The sequence below is a fragment of the Falco rusticolus genome, chromosome 7, assembly GCF_015220075.1.
Source record: "Falco rusticolus isolate bFalRus1 chromosome 7, bFalRus1.pri, whole genome shotgun sequence".
NCBI lineage: Eukaryota > Metazoa > Chordata > Aves > Falconiformes > Falconidae > Falco > Falco rusticolus.
Window position 1 is genome coordinate 72,828,314 of NC_051193.1, and position 18,933 is coordinate 72,847,246.

At 41.6% G+C, this 18,933-nt stretch overlaps 1 protein-coding gene across 8 annotated transcripts in view; it reads right to left on the reverse strand.

The window, feature by feature from the left end:
- Window positions 1-3,652: 3,652 nt before the first annotated feature.
- The window catches only part of LOC119150727 (cytosolic phospholipase A2 epsilon-like), a 53,124-nt gene continuing 37,843 nt past the window's right edge, over window positions 3,653-18,933 (reverse strand). For all 8 annotated transcript variants that reach the window (XM_037393444.1, XM_037393443.1, XM_037393440.1 and 5 more), the window contains 15 exons: window positions 18,593-18,635; window positions 17,930-17,993; window positions 16,442-16,584; window positions 16,210-16,299; window positions 15,438-15,475; window positions 13,633-13,768; window positions 11,614-11,750; window positions 10,212-10,434; window positions 9,203-9,317; window positions 8,270-8,407; window positions 7,888-7,995; window positions 6,915-7,106; window positions 6,262-6,431; window positions 5,087-5,273; window positions 3,653-4,220 (listed from right to left, as the gene is read on the reverse strand). In XM_037393444.1, the coding sequence (XP_037249341.1) occupies window positions 4,012-4,220; window positions 5,087-5,273; window positions 6,262-6,431; window positions 6,915-7,106; window positions 7,888-7,995; window positions 8,270-8,407; window positions 9,203-9,317; window positions 10,212-10,434; window positions 11,614-11,750; window positions 13,633-13,768; window positions 15,438-15,475; window positions 16,210-16,299; window positions 16,442-16,584; window positions 17,930-17,993; window positions 18,593-18,635 (1,993 nt within the window). In that variant the 3' untranslated portion in view covers window positions 3,653-4,011. The remainder of the gene's footprint in view (window positions 4,221-5,086; window positions 5,274-6,261; window positions 6,432-6,914; window positions 7,107-7,887; window positions 7,996-8,269; window positions 8,408-9,202; window positions 9,318-10,211; window positions 10,435-11,613; window positions 11,751-13,632; window positions 13,769-15,437; window positions 15,476-16,209; window positions 16,300-16,441; window positions 16,585-17,929; window positions 17,994-18,592; window positions 18,636-18,933) is intronic.

An 18,933-nucleotide genomic window follows, 5' to 3' on the forward strand; every position in this document is an offset into this window, starting at 1 on the left:
ACTGCACATTTAATGCTCTAAATGACACATACACAACCACCCCCCCAAAAAAACCCCAAAAAACAACCAAAAACCCACCCGAAAACCCAAACCATTAAAATCGACCAAAACACCCCTTTCAATCCACAAACAAACAACAAAGAACAGGAGCCAAACAATGTAGCGATGCAACACACACATCTAAGAGCCAGTTCACACATGCTACCTGTAGGGCAGAGCATCACCACAACAAATACACAGATCAATACACAAGGACGTTCCATTCCTTTCTGCCTCCAAACTCCCACAACTTTGAAGAGTGCTATATTTAACACCTCACACAGCGTTACTTGCCTGGCTCTCCCCATGCACTCACTGACACTAGTGATACCTCCTTATTTTTTTTTTCAGCCGGCTGCTTTGCCTAGCCTAATTGGATGGAAGCAAAGGACAACAGCAAGGTAGGAAGAGATCTCTCTTTCTGTTTAATTAGGCATTTTCAAAACAGTCAAATTACTGCAGCATTAAAGTCTTTGCCTGCCTGAAGGCCAAACACAAAACAGGCACAAAACCCAGGCAGAAGCCCCGCTTTGCTCTCAACCTTGGCATTGAAGAAGAAATCTCAGAGCTGAAGATGCAGGACGTGGAACACCACCTCCTACGGCAGGTCCCTTCTGTGGCCAAGGGGCCGCCTGCACAGCTCATCACAGAGCCTCCTCTTGCCTTGTCTTACCTGGCTCTTACTGTAGAGCAGCCCCATCGCGGTCTCTTCTGCGTCAGAAGCACAAAGCACGGCAGCAGCTAGGTACAGGGGAGCCTCAGCCAGGCAGCTTCTCGTCGTTTAAGCTGCCCAGAGCAGGCAGGCAGGTGTGTTAGTGCCTGACTCACCACTTGAGCAATCCCCACACTCCTCCTCCTTGCTGCCCAGGAGGCGAGTACTTGCCGCACACCCGCCCCGAGGCGCAGACACCCAGGCTCCAGCGCTGTGGGGGGATGGATGGCCTCTGCAGCTCTAGAGGGACAGCAAGCCCTGAGAGGGATCTTGCCTTCACACTTACAGGCACTGAGCAAACGTTTTATACTTCCAAGCACCCACATGCCTTCTTGGGGGCACCACAGTGCTTTTGCACACTGGAGGGCTGGCAAACTGCAGTGCCGAGGTGGCTGCTGCCAGCCAGGGGCCATCGGGCTGCCTGGGAGTGGGCAACAGGGACTTCTTTGGCCAAGGACACCCAAACAAACCAACACATACAAATGCTTTTTGTAGCTTTTTATTGCCTATAGGGAGTAGGTGGGTCTTTGCTTAAAGACAGCTGAAAGAATCTTTTTTATCCCCACCCAACCTGCCATTTTGCTTGACTCAGGCAGTAGCTTTCAGCCAAGCAGATATCGCAGTGCCAAACGTTGCATGAAACTATTCCCAAATCACCTGCCGAAATCGTAAGAGAGTTTACCTTGTAACCTTGTACCTCTGAATTAAGGTACTTCAGTGAATGATCTCCAAGAGGATATGTTTGGAAAGGTGAAATTAATTGAAACATCCCTGTTAATTATGATGTTCACATGTATTCTGTATGTACTCACATTTATAAGGCATCATTGTGCAGGGCACTGCACATCATGCAAGGCAGTCCCGGTCTCAGTGAGGAAGCACATAAAGTGAGTAGACAAGTAGTAAAAATATGGGGATTTTTTTTTTTTAAAAGCCATCCTTGCAATTGTAAAATTTAACAGAGAAATCAAATTCAAAATAATCGCATTTCACTTTGCAATGGATTGAGAACTGACTGATTACGTTAGCTTCACAGATACAATATAATTTGAATTTCATAACATATTTGGCATTTTAAGACACTAACTTAAGAACCAGATGCAACAAATGTCACCCAAACTTGAAACACATTAAGGACTGATAACGAACCGATCACAAAACCCAGTAGTCAAGGGAAGGAAACCCCAAAAGAAAATATCCCCAGAGAGACTGCAAACAGTTTAGTTAACAAGCCTGTTGCATGTTTTTTTTATCAATGACCTGGAAATAAATACCCCCCCCCCACTGGCACACACACTGTTTCAAAAAGAGGATATTGAAAAACTGGGGGAGCTGAAGGAAAGAGCAACAATGATCTTGAGAGTAGGAGGAATTTCCTCAGAGAGGGGAAGGCAGGTTTCATATCAACTGGCAGGACACCATCAGATACCCCAAGGCTGACTTGGGATGCAGCACACCCTTTACTGTACCAATGCAGTACAGTAATTACTCATGGTTAGAAGATGGACTAATTAGCCCTGAAGAAAAGCAAGGTTAATCAGGTTCAGGCTGTGTCATGCACCTTTTTTCCATCCTGTTGTTGAGTATGTTACCCCTGTAAAAAAAAAAAACAAACAACAAACAAACCAACCCCCCCCCCCCCAAAAGACCGAAACATCATCGCTCCTGCTCTGTTTCATTTCCAGCAAAAAGGTCTTAAAAACCACAGGAGTAAAATCAAAGACATCTCTGGAAAACACCCAGCGGGATTCCATAAGCTGATATTCTAGCATTCTGGAGCTGAACTGCAATTACAGCTGCCTCACGCGTGGAAGGCTAATAATCTAGATTTAAACGTGCAGTGCTGTACCTGAAAGCAGGGCTACACTGTGCCCTTTCAAGTGTTCCACCTGCACGAACAATGAACAAGCTCACAGGTGAAAAACATGGCCCACTCCTCCTCTTCCACCACCCAAATTGCTCTAAGATGCACCACCAGCTGTTGTTTCCATAGAAGAGAATCATCTTCTCCCATCCATTTCCTAGGACTTCATTTCATATGAACAAATCTGTCACTTCTGAGCATAACCAAGACTCTCCTGATCTCAACACCAATTCTGCCCTGGTGACTCAGTCTGAAGTTCACTGCAATAGTAGGATCCTTTTATTATCAAAAGGAAGATAATCCCATTCATTTGTGTTGGATCACTGTGCTGCTGTGACCAGTCTTTTCATGTATCACAGCTGTGCAGTGCAAGGCTGCTATTGTGAAAGACTGAGCTTGTGACCTGCCTGTCGCTGAGCTGCAAGAACAGAGCCTTTGGCAGCCACCTCAGCCCTGAGGACACCCAGGATTTTTGATGAGGAGGAACCACTCTGTCAGGACAATCCCTGCAGAAGACAACTTGTAGGGAAGTGTTGAACAGTCACAAAAACCATGTCTGTAAGTAAGGGATCTCAAAAGGCCCTCTTGCATTGCCCTCTTCTATGCAAACACCTAGCAGCCACTTCTGATCTTATTAAACCCTGGGAGACACCGCAAGGCCATCTTTCAGGAACAGGCAAGGCAGGTGGAGGTGAGCGAGACAGCACAATCTGCAGCAATAAAGGAAAGTTGGACAACATGACGACTTAGGCTGAGTAGAGGTGGTTCTATGAACAGCAGCTCAGAGGACTCGTTCGATCACCTGAAACAAAGGTGACCTAATTCAGGGGGGTTTATTGACAGTGAAAACTACACATTTTTGCAACACTGATACTAACTGAAGGAACTTATTGTCAAACATCAGCAAAGGAAGCCAGTTAAATAAAAACCTCATAATCGACAAACAATCAAACGGATGCAGATTAGCTATTTACCAGAGAAATTCTGGTTCAAGGGATTGGTGTTCTGCCAGGCAGAAAAAACAAACAAACCATAAATACTGCTTTGATTCACATTTTAATTTGCTACATATTTCATTATCTTACACAACACTATATTAATTCATATGGAATACATATATAAATTGGTAAAGTAACAAGGTAACAAAACTAAACACAAATTTGCTGCTTTGAAGTTTGTATTGCATTAAACCACCGGTAAATTCTAATCTGCTCAACTGAACGGTTGCGGACATAGGATGAATTGGAGTCCAGCACATCCTCAGGATGATGCGGTTCCTACTGCAATTATCACTGGCAAGCATCAGACATCTTGATCTCAACAAATAACAGACAACCCAAGAACTACCAGTTGGTTGTTGGATGGCTGATGGAAGGCTGAAGCTAGTGAGCAGTGGCTAACAATTCCACTGCTTCCTCCGTGCCACTGCCCAGCGCAAGGCCTGAATAATCAACTTCTCGTTATTCAGGACATTGTAATCAGTCAGTTTCACTAGTTTGTCAAAATTCTCTTCACTGAAACACACCTCCCTTGTTGTAAATGGGGAGAGGATGCTGGAGACATCAACTTTGCCTTCAGCCATCTCTTCAGGACTCCTTTCCACACCTGAGGAACAAACCACAAGGACATGCACCGATAAGGTTTTACTGCAGTACATGGCCCATATCAGTCATTTAAGTAATTATAGGTAGAAAAGGGAGATTTGGAGGGAAATATATGATTTGCCAGAGGCATGCAAAAGTCATCTAGTAGCGCTGTATTCCTCAGCCTCCGGATCAAGCCTCTGTCCAAAAATGATTGTAAGCCCAAACAGCCGGGAATAAAAACACTGATTATCAGCAGCAGCGCCTGTAGACCACTCCTTGGACAACATAAAGCCTTTGTTACCCAAACTAGTAAAGTGCAAAGAAAAGGAAAACAAGACACTCTCATACTGAATGAAACAACAGCCCTCTCACTGAAAGCTCAGGAGAAATGAGGGCAGTCAGACAGAGAACATAGTTCATATTAAAAACAAAGACCTCTGCCCACTCAGTCCTCAGTCTGGGAGATTACTTTTAAATATGTGAACAAAACCCAGATGAGTGGGCTACCGCCAAAACTTCTGTATGGTTTTGCCTCCACCTTTCTTTGCAAGCAGCAGTGCATAACAAGTCCACGTCTACAGAGTAAAACAGCTTTTGTTGAGGACCTACTGCCCATGCCGTACAGATTTTGGGAGTCTTACCTTCACGCTATCTCTCTCTGGTACGTCCTGTGGAGTAAATGCCTATTTTCATCTCAACTGTATTAGGAAAGCTTCTGGGGTTCTCACAGTTCAGAGATACTGACCGATTATTTTTGTCAGTGATAAGACTGGTAATGCCAGCATTAGAAGAAGGTCAGAGATGACAGTGAGACATCAGATATGAAATGGAGAGGACACACACAGCAAGTAACTTTATTAGAGTTGCTAGCCATGGATGACTCACCAGGAGCTTTATATTTCTTGAAGGTGTCATTTACTAGGGGGAAAAAAAGCACCATTGGAGCTTGTGGACTGTCAGCATCTTCAAACACATAGCACTCCTTCAAGTTTTCCCTGTCTTCTTCACTTATCTCAATTTTGGGAAATGGAATTCCTTGCCCCGAGATGTACTTTGCAATCTGATCCAGAGGCTGGGTGGATGAATGAATAAAAAAAAATTAATACAAAGAATCAAAACTCAAAAAAGATCCAGCAATCTGGATTTTCATAAACTCCAGCAGCTAACATGTATATTCTAAGGCTTGAATCTCTCTCTGGGACTTTCAGACAGAAACAGCCATAACCACAGCAGACATTGCAGCTTATCTTATTTTTTGCTTTGCCTTGGGCAAAAGAAAAAAAACAGTCACTTTCTTTGAGCGGTCAAATGGAGCCAAAAGCAACAGGACTCATTTTATGATTCCAATGAAACTGGTTCAGAATGGGAAAGCAAAGAAACTTCAAGTATAGGGAAAGAACATATCAGTCCAAATTATTCTATGTTATTGTCTCAGCTTCTTATTTACCACTTTCCCAATCTTTGTCCTCTGCATAGCTTGTGATTGATTGATAATTACTCCCTATGAACTAATACATTTATCAACATACCTTATGACCTCATAAAAAACCCCTTTAACAGCTACATAATACTATGAAGTCTATTTTAAATTATTCTAATTATATACGCAACACTAATTATATTATTTTTCATTATTAATCAAGTCTGGCATCAGCCAGTATATTTCCCCTAAGACTGATATGAGATAAACAGGCCCAGAAACACATAGGTTTTCCCATTTAATCTGTTAAAATATTGTTAGGACTTTCCATTGCATCTGTAACTTGCTCAGTTCAAGGAGAAACAAAATCAGCATCAAAGCTCTAGAATGCTCCTCAGTCAGCTCTTCAAAAACTCTCGAATCCACTGCAGAAGATCTTGATTTTAAAAAGTCTATATCTATCACTGTCTTCTAATATCCTTCTCAGTTACTGAGAAATAAGTCACCTAATAATCTAAGTAATAAATCAGATAATATAATTGCCATTTCAGTACTGAAAACTTAGTTGGTTTAACTGATGAGTGCTAGAAACCAAAAGACCATGAAGGAAAAAGATCTCAGATACCATGGCTTTTCTTACCAGTGTCTGGGACCCTCCACTGTAATTTAAGTGCAGGATGACGTCCACCTCTCTCTGCGATCTCACAAGCGGTGGGTAACTGGTATTGATGAAAAAACCAGTATCAACCAGGGAGAGCTCATCATCTGCTGTTTCCATCAGTTTATTTGGGAAGGAGTCTATCACTGTATCTGAAAAACAAACATTTCTCACTACAACAAATAAAAACCCAAGCCTTACTGCTCCTCTGCAGAAAGTTAAAAAGAGGGAAGAATGGAAAATTTTGTTCCCCGTTTTCCCTGTCTACCTGCCTTTGACTCACTGGCAGCACTGATTTACAGAAGTTACACACTACAGCTTTTTCCTTCCTTCCTGGATACCTCAAGCAGCTTTGGCCCTGAAGGGGAGATCCCTGCGGCCCCCCTAGGCTGAGCTCCTCGCCCTGTCCACTGGAACATGATCCCCAGACAAACAAATTCAATTTCACCACTCAACACCCCCAAATAATGAAATGCTGTTCAAATCTGTCTTCCACTTCTTCCATCTCTGGAACGGAGAAGTGGAATTTCAGAGGAAGTCAGTCTTGTCTCTTCCTCCTTGTTGGAAGTCCTAAATTAATTCCCAAACTTAATTCTCGTCAAAACGTTATTGAAAAACATGCTGCGTTACTGTGCCTTTCCACGTAGAAAATCCTTCACTCTCCAGGTACTGGCTATGCATCTGGAAACCTCTGATAAAATTGGGATACTGTGCAATGGTTGGGCGTCCTGTTAAGACACCTCGCAGAGCAGAGGAGAGGGCACTCGAGGGAGTGAATACACAGGTGTCCACCTCATAGGGATTCATGGACAGAAAGGGTTCTTCCTCTGCAAGAAGGAGAGAAATTCTGAATTTAGGACAGTTTTCTAAAATGGTCAATATTTTAAAAAACGGAGTAACTAATAACCACAGTTGTTGCCATCCCCCATCCCAAAGGTAAATCACATATTAAGCCCCTGAAGTCTGTGCTACCAAATAAAACACAGCTTTAGGTGGTGAATTACGTGACAGCCACCTGCAGGCAGCAAGCACCACCTCCCTCTCCAGGCTTCCTTGAACGATGGCCACCTCTACTGCAGCGTGTGGTGGAGGGGTGAGCCACGTCCCAAAACATACAGGACAACAGTCGCCTTGGAACAGGACATCTTCAGAGTGCACGTGAGTATCACCCGACGGCACGCATTAGATAAATTAGGAAGCCAGTCACTCCAGGTTCTCTGTGCAATTACCAGCAAGAGCAACCTTTCTCGGCAGCATAGCCGAGAAAACAGCTGCCTTCTGCAAGAGCCGTTTTCTCTACTGATGGTATTAGCAGCCAAGGAGGACCATATCCTGACTTAACCTTAAGCCAGGTTCTTAACACAACATGATTTTTACATGTCAGCTGTAGACTGGTTTTGTGTCTGTACGTCCTTTAGAAAAAGGCACAGCTTTGCCAAAGAAGTTTAGTACTTCTAAACCAGGCAGAACAATTTCTTAACTGATGCCTCTGCTTTGCTTTCCTCACATCTTTCTCTTGACTTGGGCAGTATCTCTTTAGGCATTAGACCTCTGCACAGAATATAAGCAATATATACCGGTGGTAAAAAAAACACAAGGACATCTCACCAATATCTTTTACTCTGTCCCTGGTCCATCTACACCAGAAGTCCTCTGAGTCAGCAGCCAAATTCCAGACATACATCACATCTATGGAAAATATACTACTCCACATGCCTGTAACGTGAAAGAGAGAATAGAAACAGATTGATGGAATAGTCTTGTAAGAATTTTTATTAATACATATCTGGTCTTTCCCTTTGGATACATCCTTTCTGTCTGCCTGCATATCTTCATGGGCGTACTTCCTAATTATGTCCTTGCTAATTCAAACTCACACCTGCTCAACCTGTTTGCTGGTGCCTTTCCAGTTCTGTCCTCCACAAACCACTTGCTCATGCACACCAGCTGCCTCTCAAACAGGCCACCTTTCCCTCTAGCTAATAGTCACCTTGCATATAGCAGATGCGAGTCTCTGAGAGCCTCTTCACCAGCCTTCCCATAAAGAATTCACTTCCAAAATGTTCTGCGCGAATAGACGCTCCGTATTTCAGAAGACCGACTTCGTAAGGAGTGAACTCCAGCCACTCTTCAGCACCAGCAGCCAGATCATGAAAAGGCAGTAACATGTTAACGACTGCTAAACAGAAGAGTACTAGAGAGCAGGAACAAATCCTGGGAAAGACACTGGCTAGTGCATAATATGCCATTCACAAGCTATGGTTTTATCTATACTGCCTGCAGCACCAATGCCACAAAGGTCCTTTCACATCACGGGAGGGTGGTCCCAGGCTGCATTACAGCAACCTCCAGCAGAAAAGCCCTGATCTGAATGAAACCATAAGCGCTCCCTGCAGTTAGTCTTATGCAGAAGTATGTATTGCTTATGTATAACCCATTCCCTCTAGGGCATCAGTGACAGAGAGAGTTTAGCATTCACTTTGTGTCATGTACTCAGCTGCTTGTATTCAACAAATGCTGTGAAAATTAATACTAGAGGAAACAGTGATTTTCCTGCCACTGGACCCCAAAATTCAAAAGTTTTCCCTTCATTTCTTCAAAATAAGACCATGTGGAACCATCATAAGGATTAGTTCCATCACAAGGTTTTTGTGACCAGGATAGATTGCGAGTTTGGCATCTTCTGTGATGTAACTGTACTTTCACTTCTGGCAGTGTAGAGAACTCAAATTCTAAAGACTAAAGATGTCTGGACTTCTTAAGTGTTAGTCACTGTTACCTGAAATTTTAAAAGGGGGTATTTTTCGGCGTGTGATTAGAATGAAAGGACTACTGGATTATTAAAGCTGATTACATGCATTTAGTCTTAGTCTGGATTACTTACATTATAAAGTTGTTAAGAAATCTAAATCATAACCATTACCTCTGAATGCCTGAGCACTATAGCTGGACTTGAGGTTGATGGCCACATAGATGGGCAATGGGTTCTGACCATTATCCACTGCCTGCCGTTGGTCCGAGAGTCTATGCTCATCTTTCTGGTTTTGATTAAAAATGGTTAATGGAATGAGGTGAAAAACAACTTGCACTTGGAATAATATAATGTGAATTATCAGCTTCACCCAGGTTCTCCTTCCCATTCTCAGCTCACTGGATTGTTCAGAAATACCTCCCATGGGATACTCCAGACTTGGCAAGTATCCCGTAAGAAGCAGCTACACCCTATATGGATTCTCAGATTTTGAGATATGCAGAGGTTGACTGTAGATTCACTAAGGAAAAAAAAAACATTCCCAGGAAGAAGCATGTGGCTAAGTGAAAGGTAAGGTATGCTGGATCTCAGCAAACAGAACTGATCATATTTTAAAATACTTTGCAAGTATATTCATATGCAAGAACATATTCTATTCCACATTGAAAACTTCCTTGTATAAACATAAACCAGAAGGAAACTACCTAAGCTACACTATTTTTAAAGTACCAAAATCTGTAACACTCTTTCTTAAAACTCAGCAACATACTTAGAAAATTGTCTCTCCCACTATTTGAACCATTTCCGTTTGCAGTCTATAAATGAGTCACTTTATAAATGCATATTCTTGGTTTATACTAGGAAGTAAACTGTTTCTAAGTAGAATATTTAATGTACACAGTGATCAGTTTGCATTTAAAAATATTTTTTTTCTCAGGATTTTTCTTTCTTTGAAAAAAATGAACACCTTTGACTACAATGCTATGGTTCCTTCAGTTCAAGGTCAGCCTCACTATAAATCAAGAGCAGTGCTTTAATAATGCATCTGAACATACAGAATTTAATCAGCCCCTAAAGCGTTTGTGTTAGTAGTACTGAATGGCATCCCAGGATTTACTTTCTTCCCCTTTATTGCTATAGAAGTTCACCCGGTTTCAGCGTGGGGGGAAAGGAGTAATACCTTATCATGTAGCATGGATTCAATGACAAGCCCCCAAAGGTCTATGAAAGAAGTGTTATGTCCTTCTTTAGTCCTCTCCATCAGGTCATTATAATAGTACTTCAGACAATCCAAAGAAAAACAGCAGATCTTGGATTTGGTTACTTGCTTGCGAGCTTCCTTGATTGCATCCTCCAGATATTTTTGTGACCAATTAACATCTTCATATAAGTTTGCCATTGTCCTGAAGAAACATTAGAAGAAAATAAAGAGGAGCAAAGCTGTGGTTTGGCTTCAGAGAACGTTCGTGCAACCTTTTTGCCCGTTTCTTAATTCTGAGGGGTTCACAACTACAAATTGAAACACACTTAAAATATCCTCATTTCAAGAGCAAAACAAAACCTCCAAGCTTTTCTGGTTTTGATGATAAAAGTTTACATGGGCTCAAAAATGATCCGAGAAGCTCAAGGCAGACAAGAAAGAAAAATTATCCACCCAAGGCTATTAAATACAAAGAAGTCCCAAGTCCTCAGAAAATTTATTTCTTGGAAGGTGGGAGTATTCTAGAAAGCAGTCATTACCGGTTTACTCTAGTCCCACATTTGTTCCCAGGTATTTGCCAAGAGCCCCTGCCAGCGAGCCAGCTGGGCAGTGCTTGGGTCTTGCATGTGTCCCAGCATAGCCATTCTTACTTGTGTCCTTGAAATCCTAATGCGGACAGGTACACTCCGATTTCAACATACAGAGGAGTTAAAAGGATTTTGGTAAATACTTAAGACAAACCTGCAATTAAGGTTTGAACTTATATAAAGGACTGACACACAATTCGGTGCAGTAAACCCTCTCCACTTCCAACCACGTGTAGAGGAGCAGAGCTACCTGGAACCCACTTGATAAAAGACTTTTAAGTTATCTTAAATATGACATAGCTGTAGTCTCTCCGAGGTCAGTAACCTGGCATCATTTGTGGGACTGTCTGTGACAGCATTAATTCCGCTAGCCCCAAAGACATCTTTTGGCAGAGGGAGATGCACTCTAAATCCAAATTAGAAGTGAGAACAACCAGCAAATGGCAGGCATAAATTCTTCTTCCCATCTTTCTTCAATTTCCAGTCTGAAGACAAACTCGCTGCATTCAGTCTAAGGTACAATTGATAAAATATAAAAAGGGAATAGAACATTTACATGAAAACATCAGGCACAGACTGCGCCTGTGTGGTAACAAAAGCAGCTGATAAATGTGACGACTGGTCCCTTACCGGTATGTTTTGTTTCTTTGCTCTAGATAGACATGGAGGAGACTGTGGGGAAAATGGACGTGCTTTTGTTTTACTAAGTGCCGCATGAGCCGATAGGGCTTACAAATAGTCAACAGTACAGAGCAGAGAGTACAAAGAGTGAACCTTGTTCAGGTTATTCTCACCATGTGGTACCCGATAAACCACCAATGTAGGAAATGCAATCGAGCAGATTGAGTTTCTGGAGACCCAGCAGGCTGCCATACATTGCTGTCAGCGACCGCGTCCCTCCACCAGTTGTTGTGATGGCCACCACCGGCACCTGCCCAACACAGTAAAGCAGAAGCAGAAGCCATCCATGTATTAGACAGTGAGGTAACAGGTTATAGCACCGATACGAGCTGTGATGTTGCTCCAGGCAACAAGGGTGTGATTGCTGCAACAGGCTAATGTTGCCACCACCCGCCTGACAGGAGAGGGAAGGCTTGCGTCCTACCCACTCACATCGGGTGGGCAGGAGGCTGTTTACTTCATATATAATTGGAAATCAACCTCATCACCCTGGAACTCTTCTCAAGGTGTATTATTAGAAGCTGTCACAGGAAACACGGGATGTGCCACGCCAGAGCAGGCCTGGGCTTGGCAATTCTGCCCGTGACAAGGAGCATTCCCCCAGAACACACAGCTCCCTGCAACAGGCCAGACCATGGGGCTGCCGATGGCTGAAGCTCTCATGGCCTCAGGCCGGTTGTCACCACGTGTCCGGGCATGGCCAGCCACCGGGCTGCCCTCCACAACTACAGAGACAGACCATTCTTCTCCTCACCCTCTCCTGGTCCAGCACACCCTTTGCTTCTCTCAGCATCCTGAGCAGGGCGTGTGCTTACGCGCTCTACGGAAAACACCCATTTGTACCTTTCAGGTATTAACTTCCACTATCATCAAGCGATCTGCTGTTCTGAAGTCGGTGAAGAGAGCTTGAAGAAAATATTTCTTCCATTTAATGAAATTTTAAAAAAATCACAAACCCAAACATATGTTGTTCTACCCTAAACTCGATGAAGAAAAATTTGATCTTAATAAAAAGCAGAATAATTTCAGAAAGTTACACTTTGGGGCTTACATTTTCTAACCTTTTTCATTATGAATTCAAATTCTCATGATAATTTTTTTTTCCAGTTCAAATGTGAGTCAGTTAACAATGTAGAGCAGATTTTTTCCACAATTATGAAGTCAAATACATGAATAGGAGAGCCAGAGTAATTAGACCTTTTAAAAAAACCTAGCTTTGGTCCTACCACCTCAACCACTTTTCTGTGTGCCAGAACACAGAAAACTGTGTGCCAGAACTCTTAGACAGCTATGTAAAAATGTTCTTTCCAGCTTACTTGAAAAGTTTATTTCCAGTATTATTCTCTGCTCTGAAATCCAAAATACAATTTTTTAAAATCTGTACCCTATCCAGAGCACTGTTTCTTTTAATTGTCAGCTAAAGAGGATTCTTGCTGTTGGTATGTCTGTACTTTCCTTATTTTCAACAACCCAGCAAGGCGTAAGTGGTTACAAAACTTACGAAGCAGGAAGCTTCGTAAAACTTAGGAAGCAGGAGCATGAGCTACCGTGATGAGACTACACTTTTGATCAGCTATTTCATCTATACAACTCGATGATGCTATAAGATTCACTCTTCTTTTCCAGCTTGATGCTTTTATCCTAGTAGTCAGTCTTCCCAAGAACATGCCTTTCCTGCTGCAGAAACCCCCTAAACTGTTTTGACTCGGGTCTCTGCACGAAAATTTTGCTTCCTACCCTCAAAATACTTCACAAATACAATGACTGCTGCTTTGTCCCTGGTACTGAGCTAAGGCACACTACTTCCCAGGCAGCATCCCCCAGCTATTCCATGTCTGCCCACTATAGATTTTCCTCCTGAGACCCACGAGCAGTTTCAAGAATAGACAGGAACAGGTTGAACTGAGGAGCTGTCAAGGAGTCTTTGGGGCTGCAAAGGCATCATCCTGCCCTTCCTGCTCTGCTGCACGAATGAGCTACTGCTCCCCTTGCTCAGTTCTTGCCTTAGGTGGCCGGGCCCACCCCAGAGCAGCAGGATTAACCCACATGGGGTTTTTATTTGTGGTTTCAATTTGTGAGCCAGGCCCCAATCCCTTGGAGAGGAGCTGTTACCAGGGTCTGTATTGACTTGCCTCATGCTCTTTCAGATCCTCCTCCAAATGAAGAATCTTTTTCAGTGCGGCAGCAACATATTTCTTCCTCTTCTTCAGGAAGTCCTGCTCTTCCATGCACAGGCTAAAGCCCAAGCGCACATCCAGGTCTCCTGAGCTGCAATAGGCAATAGGACAAATCAGCGCACATGTCATTTATAGCTGACTTTAAGACCTGTATGGCAGGTAGTCAGTAAACTCCACAGATCATCTGTAAAACAAGCTACTGCCAAGTCTGCATATTGATCAAGGAACAGAAGGAAAAGCAGCAATTCTATTGCCAGTCATGGCAAGGATGAAGAGGAGCTTCCAAAGTACTTGAGATTTCTTGTGAACCCAGACACAAAGACAAGACACAAGCCAGGGAAAGATCACCAAAACAGGTAATTTCAGGAGTAATATTTTTCCCGTATCCATTCCTTTTTATCACTGTAACATCCTGGAAAACTCAGGTGATGCTGCCATCACCTGCTCTCAGGTTTTGACAGCTCAAAAGTAGTGTTTAAAGTGAAGGTCTTAATGAGCTGTATATGGGACTGTGAGCTGCAGAGCAAGCATCACCTCCTGCTCAGCCTCTGTCCTGTGAAATTCAGCCTTTCACCCGTGGGCGAACAGATTTCCAGGTACGCATTTACAAGCTTCAGATTCCAAATATATATGAATATCCATCATTCTTCCCACATGGGCAGCCACATTGAATTCTCTCCCTTGAGAAATGTGAAGCACAAGTCAAAAAATTTGCAGAAGAAAAGGTACAAGAGACCAATCAAGCAACAGTTAATGTTTTGTGCCTTCAACAACACAAATACACTTGGATACAGAAAAAAGCACTCAATACTGACCAAACCTTCTGGGTCACATCACCCTCTGGTGGCTGCAAACTCTATCCTGAACATTGCTTTCACTAGTATTTCACAGACGGGAATGTTTCAAGGGTTAGTGTTAGTAACCTCTGTTCTCCAGCAAATTTGGTATATCACAGTGTAATTCTGAAAACAGAGGAAGGTCAATTGATTGACCTTACAAAAACAAACACATTTTTTATCAGCAGATTGAAATTTCTCTTGAGCTTTCTATAAATCTGTCTCTATTACATTTACATTTCAATATATTTTGTTACAGTCCGAGACGGAGCAGGTAGCTCGTCCTCCTTTGCTCTGAATTTCATCTACTCAAACTGCTCCCATGCTCTGAAATTCCACCTTGCTTCTGTTCTGCATATCACCCCAATAGTAAGGATGCTGTGAGCCATATGAAGCTTTCAGCTGTCTTTATAAAACATTATCTTCAATTTTACCTATCACTGGTACAAGTCTGTCTCTGCAGGTGAGTGGGCAGAGGTGCAGCTGGTCAGGTCTCAGCTCCCATTCTGCTCAGTGAAGCAGGAGACAGGGCAGAAGCCAGGCTGCCCTATGTTTGTTTTGGTGACTTTGCAAAGTTAAAGAGGGGTAGAGTTTATGTCAGTCATTATGCAGATCTGACTATTGGCATAAATGTGCAGCAAAATTAATATGTGAGTAGTGCAGATTTATGCATATCTAAGAATAGTAGTCATAAAATAGGCTAATTTACTCCGAAGAAACCTACCAAGGCTCACAAAGTCATATTGAACTGCATGATGCTGTAACTGCAGCAGCCCTGCACTCACCCCAGGCAACACGTGAGTACAGGACAAAGCACTCAGCACATTTTCTTCTCTCCACCTACCACAGAAAAAACCTAGATAACTAGTTTACAGTAATGGATGATAAAATCCTGGATGATAGGACAAAAAGAGACTATCTTACCATTTTCTTGCTGTCAAGCACAAGTGAAAGGAATGATCCTAGAAATCCAGAAAATAATGCTAATTACAATGACATTTTAAAACATTTCTTTCCTTCAAGGTCAGACAATGCTTATTCAGTAAGAGAAGAGGTTCTCAAATAATAATTTATACTGCTACGGACATTATTTTGGTACAATTAAGCAAAGTCTTGCTCCTGCTCTGGAATCAAATTCTCTCTTATCTAACAAACATATCTGTTTGGGGCAGTTAGTATGCCACGAGCTTGCATGTTACACCAGCTCACAGTGTACACAATTACCAGGAGCAACAAGAATGAGTCAAGTTACCTTATAAAAAAAAAAACACAACCAAAAATGGCAAACATACAAACATATTGATGCTCTCAGTATCAATATTTATGCAAGTTAAGCTCGTATTTTGGACTGTGGTGGTTTTCTGTTGGTTTTTTTTTTTAATTACTAGCCATTCTGGAATTACTCTGACAAGCAAAAAAAATTTTTGAATGCACATGCATATGACACTCATTTTTGTTTCTTGAAACTCTTGTTCCTTCTAATTTTGGCATGCAGGTTCACAATTATTTCTGTATTATTATAATTATTGTTAACATCTGCTTCCTTAAAAGTGAATATGAAAGTATTTTTTTAACATTGTCAATAAACAGCTGTACAACTCTACAGTGATTTTGTTCACTCAGTAACTTTATTTCTAGCAGGACAATACTAAGCACATTTTGAAAATACTTATTTCAAAAGGTTCACAGCACTCACCTCTTCTATTATTATTTCCTTCTGCAAAGGGAGTGAATTCAGAGGGAAAGACAAGACCCCAGATTTCTCTGTTTCACTTTTATCTGCCAGCTGAAAAAGTGGTAGGAATGCACACATGAAAGGGTTGCCATCTCTAGAACTTCTCCTACTATGAAGCCAAGTGCAGTTCACTGGTGAATTTCTTTTTCTAATTTCAATGAGGTTAACGATAGCACACAGAAGGGGAACATACCTCTTCTGGTAATATGACATCCAGTCTTGTCTGGTCATTTATGACACAGTGAAATATGATGATCCTAAGGCTGGGATCAGAGTCCAGCGAAATCTTCTGACTTCCTTCATGGGATCCCTTCAGTGTAAATGTAAGCTTCTGGTCTAAACATAGAGGCAGGGAACAAACAATTTTAACTATTCCAAACACACACAACTAATAAATAAAATACCCTTCTACTCTGCATGCTTTTTGTCTGACTTTTCTTTCACCACTATGATTAAAAAAATGTTGGGTGGCCAAAACAGACTGAAAACTGATACAAAATATCTTGGTGGATCGGTGTAAATCTTTAATACACAGAAATCACACATTTTTTTAAATACTGTAGCATGCTATTTGGTAGGTGCTCTACATGAAATAATAAAACCAAGGTCTAGATTTAAAGGGCTGCCAGTTTAAAGGCATTTTGGAATATTTACATTGAATAAGAGAGTCATTTATTTGATGTCAGTCTCTTCTGGTTCCGTTGTGCACATTGTGTGTATGTTCTGTCTGCGACAGGGGTCAAATGATTCAAACCCAAAAATCAAGCAGAATGCTTGACATGTGTCCTCACATCACCAAAACTGAAACAACCTGTCAACCCGAAGCCTGCGTTCCTTGCACAGAAAAGCCTTTACATTTACAGAGAGATCATACACTGTTCTCTTGGAAGCTCGGGGCCAAGAGGCATATAGTTTTAGGTCACTAACCTTTCCTCTCCATGTTACATTTCAGTCTGAAACTTCCTACAATGCAGCTCACACCTTGCTACCATTTTCTTCATAAAGGTCCAACTTCCCTTTGTGAATTCCTTCAAAACAGTTGCTATTTTTTGACATATGCCCCTCTAGCAGCTTTACACAAGCTACTGTTTATCTGAATGACCTTAAGACTAGTGAAGAGTCCTGCTACCTTCATTAGAGCTACATTTTACAGGCAAAGCCCTGATTTGGGCGTGGTTTGTGTTTTGTGAAGACCCCTTCGATATAACATTAGATTTAAACTTAAGCTCTTAAGTTTATTATTTTTGCTCAAGCAGACAAAAAAAAAATTGTTCAGAACCCCCAAAATGCAAAAACTGTGTACATACTCAAAACCAAATTAAACATACAGGATAAAATTTCTACATATTAATTATAAGATAATTTTAAAAGAATATCCAACTAAGTTAAAAGCTTTCATTTTGAACAAGCAATAAACAAAGAAAACTAATCTAACTTTTCCCCAAGTTTTTAACTCTAGTATATATGGCTTTATTTTTGCATCAATTTAAGATTTGCCTCAGAACCAAATACTTCACTAACTTGAATTTTGACAGATACAATCTTTCTGCAGGGTGGGGCATGGCAAAACTTTAAGTTTTCCACGACACAGCTAGTACAACAGATTATTAATTTTTCAACATCTGTTACAACAACTGAATCACTACACAAAACCAAAAGGTTAATGAAGCGAGACTCTCACTTGTAGACTGCTGCTTCATCTTCCTCGTATCCACTCTGACCTCTAAACAGGAAACCTCACGCGCCTGTAGCAAGAGAGGATAAATGACGATTGAGAGAAGTGCAAATGTCATTGCAAGTGACTCACACTGTTCTCAACCAGCCCCTCTAGTTGATTCATGAGCAACACTACTATCTCTTACTATGTCTTCAGACAACATGAGGGCAATAGTGATGTGGCGTTTTTTCTAAGTTTGAAAATAAAGAGGAACTACTCATGAGCTGCTTGAACTTGGAGAGACAGTTAAGTAAAAATGATGAGACCTATTCAAAATAGTAAGTGTATTAAGATATGTGACAATTCTTGTGACCATTTTTCACTTTCTTCATTAACCCCTGATAGCGCTGGGTATAATGCAGAAATAATGGGTAGGAAATTGAGGATTATAGAAGCAAGTAGGTGGCACACGCATTTTGACAGCAGCCTCAGAGCAAGCCTTTGCAGAAGGTGGCACCACCACAGCGATGACAGAACAGTGATCCTTAGTGCCAACAACAGATCCTTTTTCTCAGCAGGACAGCATGGCTGAAAGTACTGCCTTTGGGACACAACTCAACTTCCACAGTTAAAAATATGAACCTTTGTTACGCAGGCACAGGAAAGATTGTAAGAAATATACATTACCACTAGTACTCCATTAGTAATAATGCCATCAGGATAATCTAGACTGGAAAAGAAAACAGAAAACACAATGTCAACAGCGGGACAAATTGGGACAAATACTTAAGTCTATGAATTAACACAACTCGTTTCTCTCCCTCAATCAACTTTGACATTCCTGACTTTAACATTCCCAATCAAAAATACTTTAAAGCTTTTATCAAGCACAGTTCTAAATGACAAGCCCAATTGAAAATTTTTCAATGCACCTGTGATAGAACATGAAGCTGAGCTTTTACTCCTGTGTTTTTTCATACTTGCTTTAGTAAGCCATGCAATGAATTCTGGTGTGACATACTGAGTTT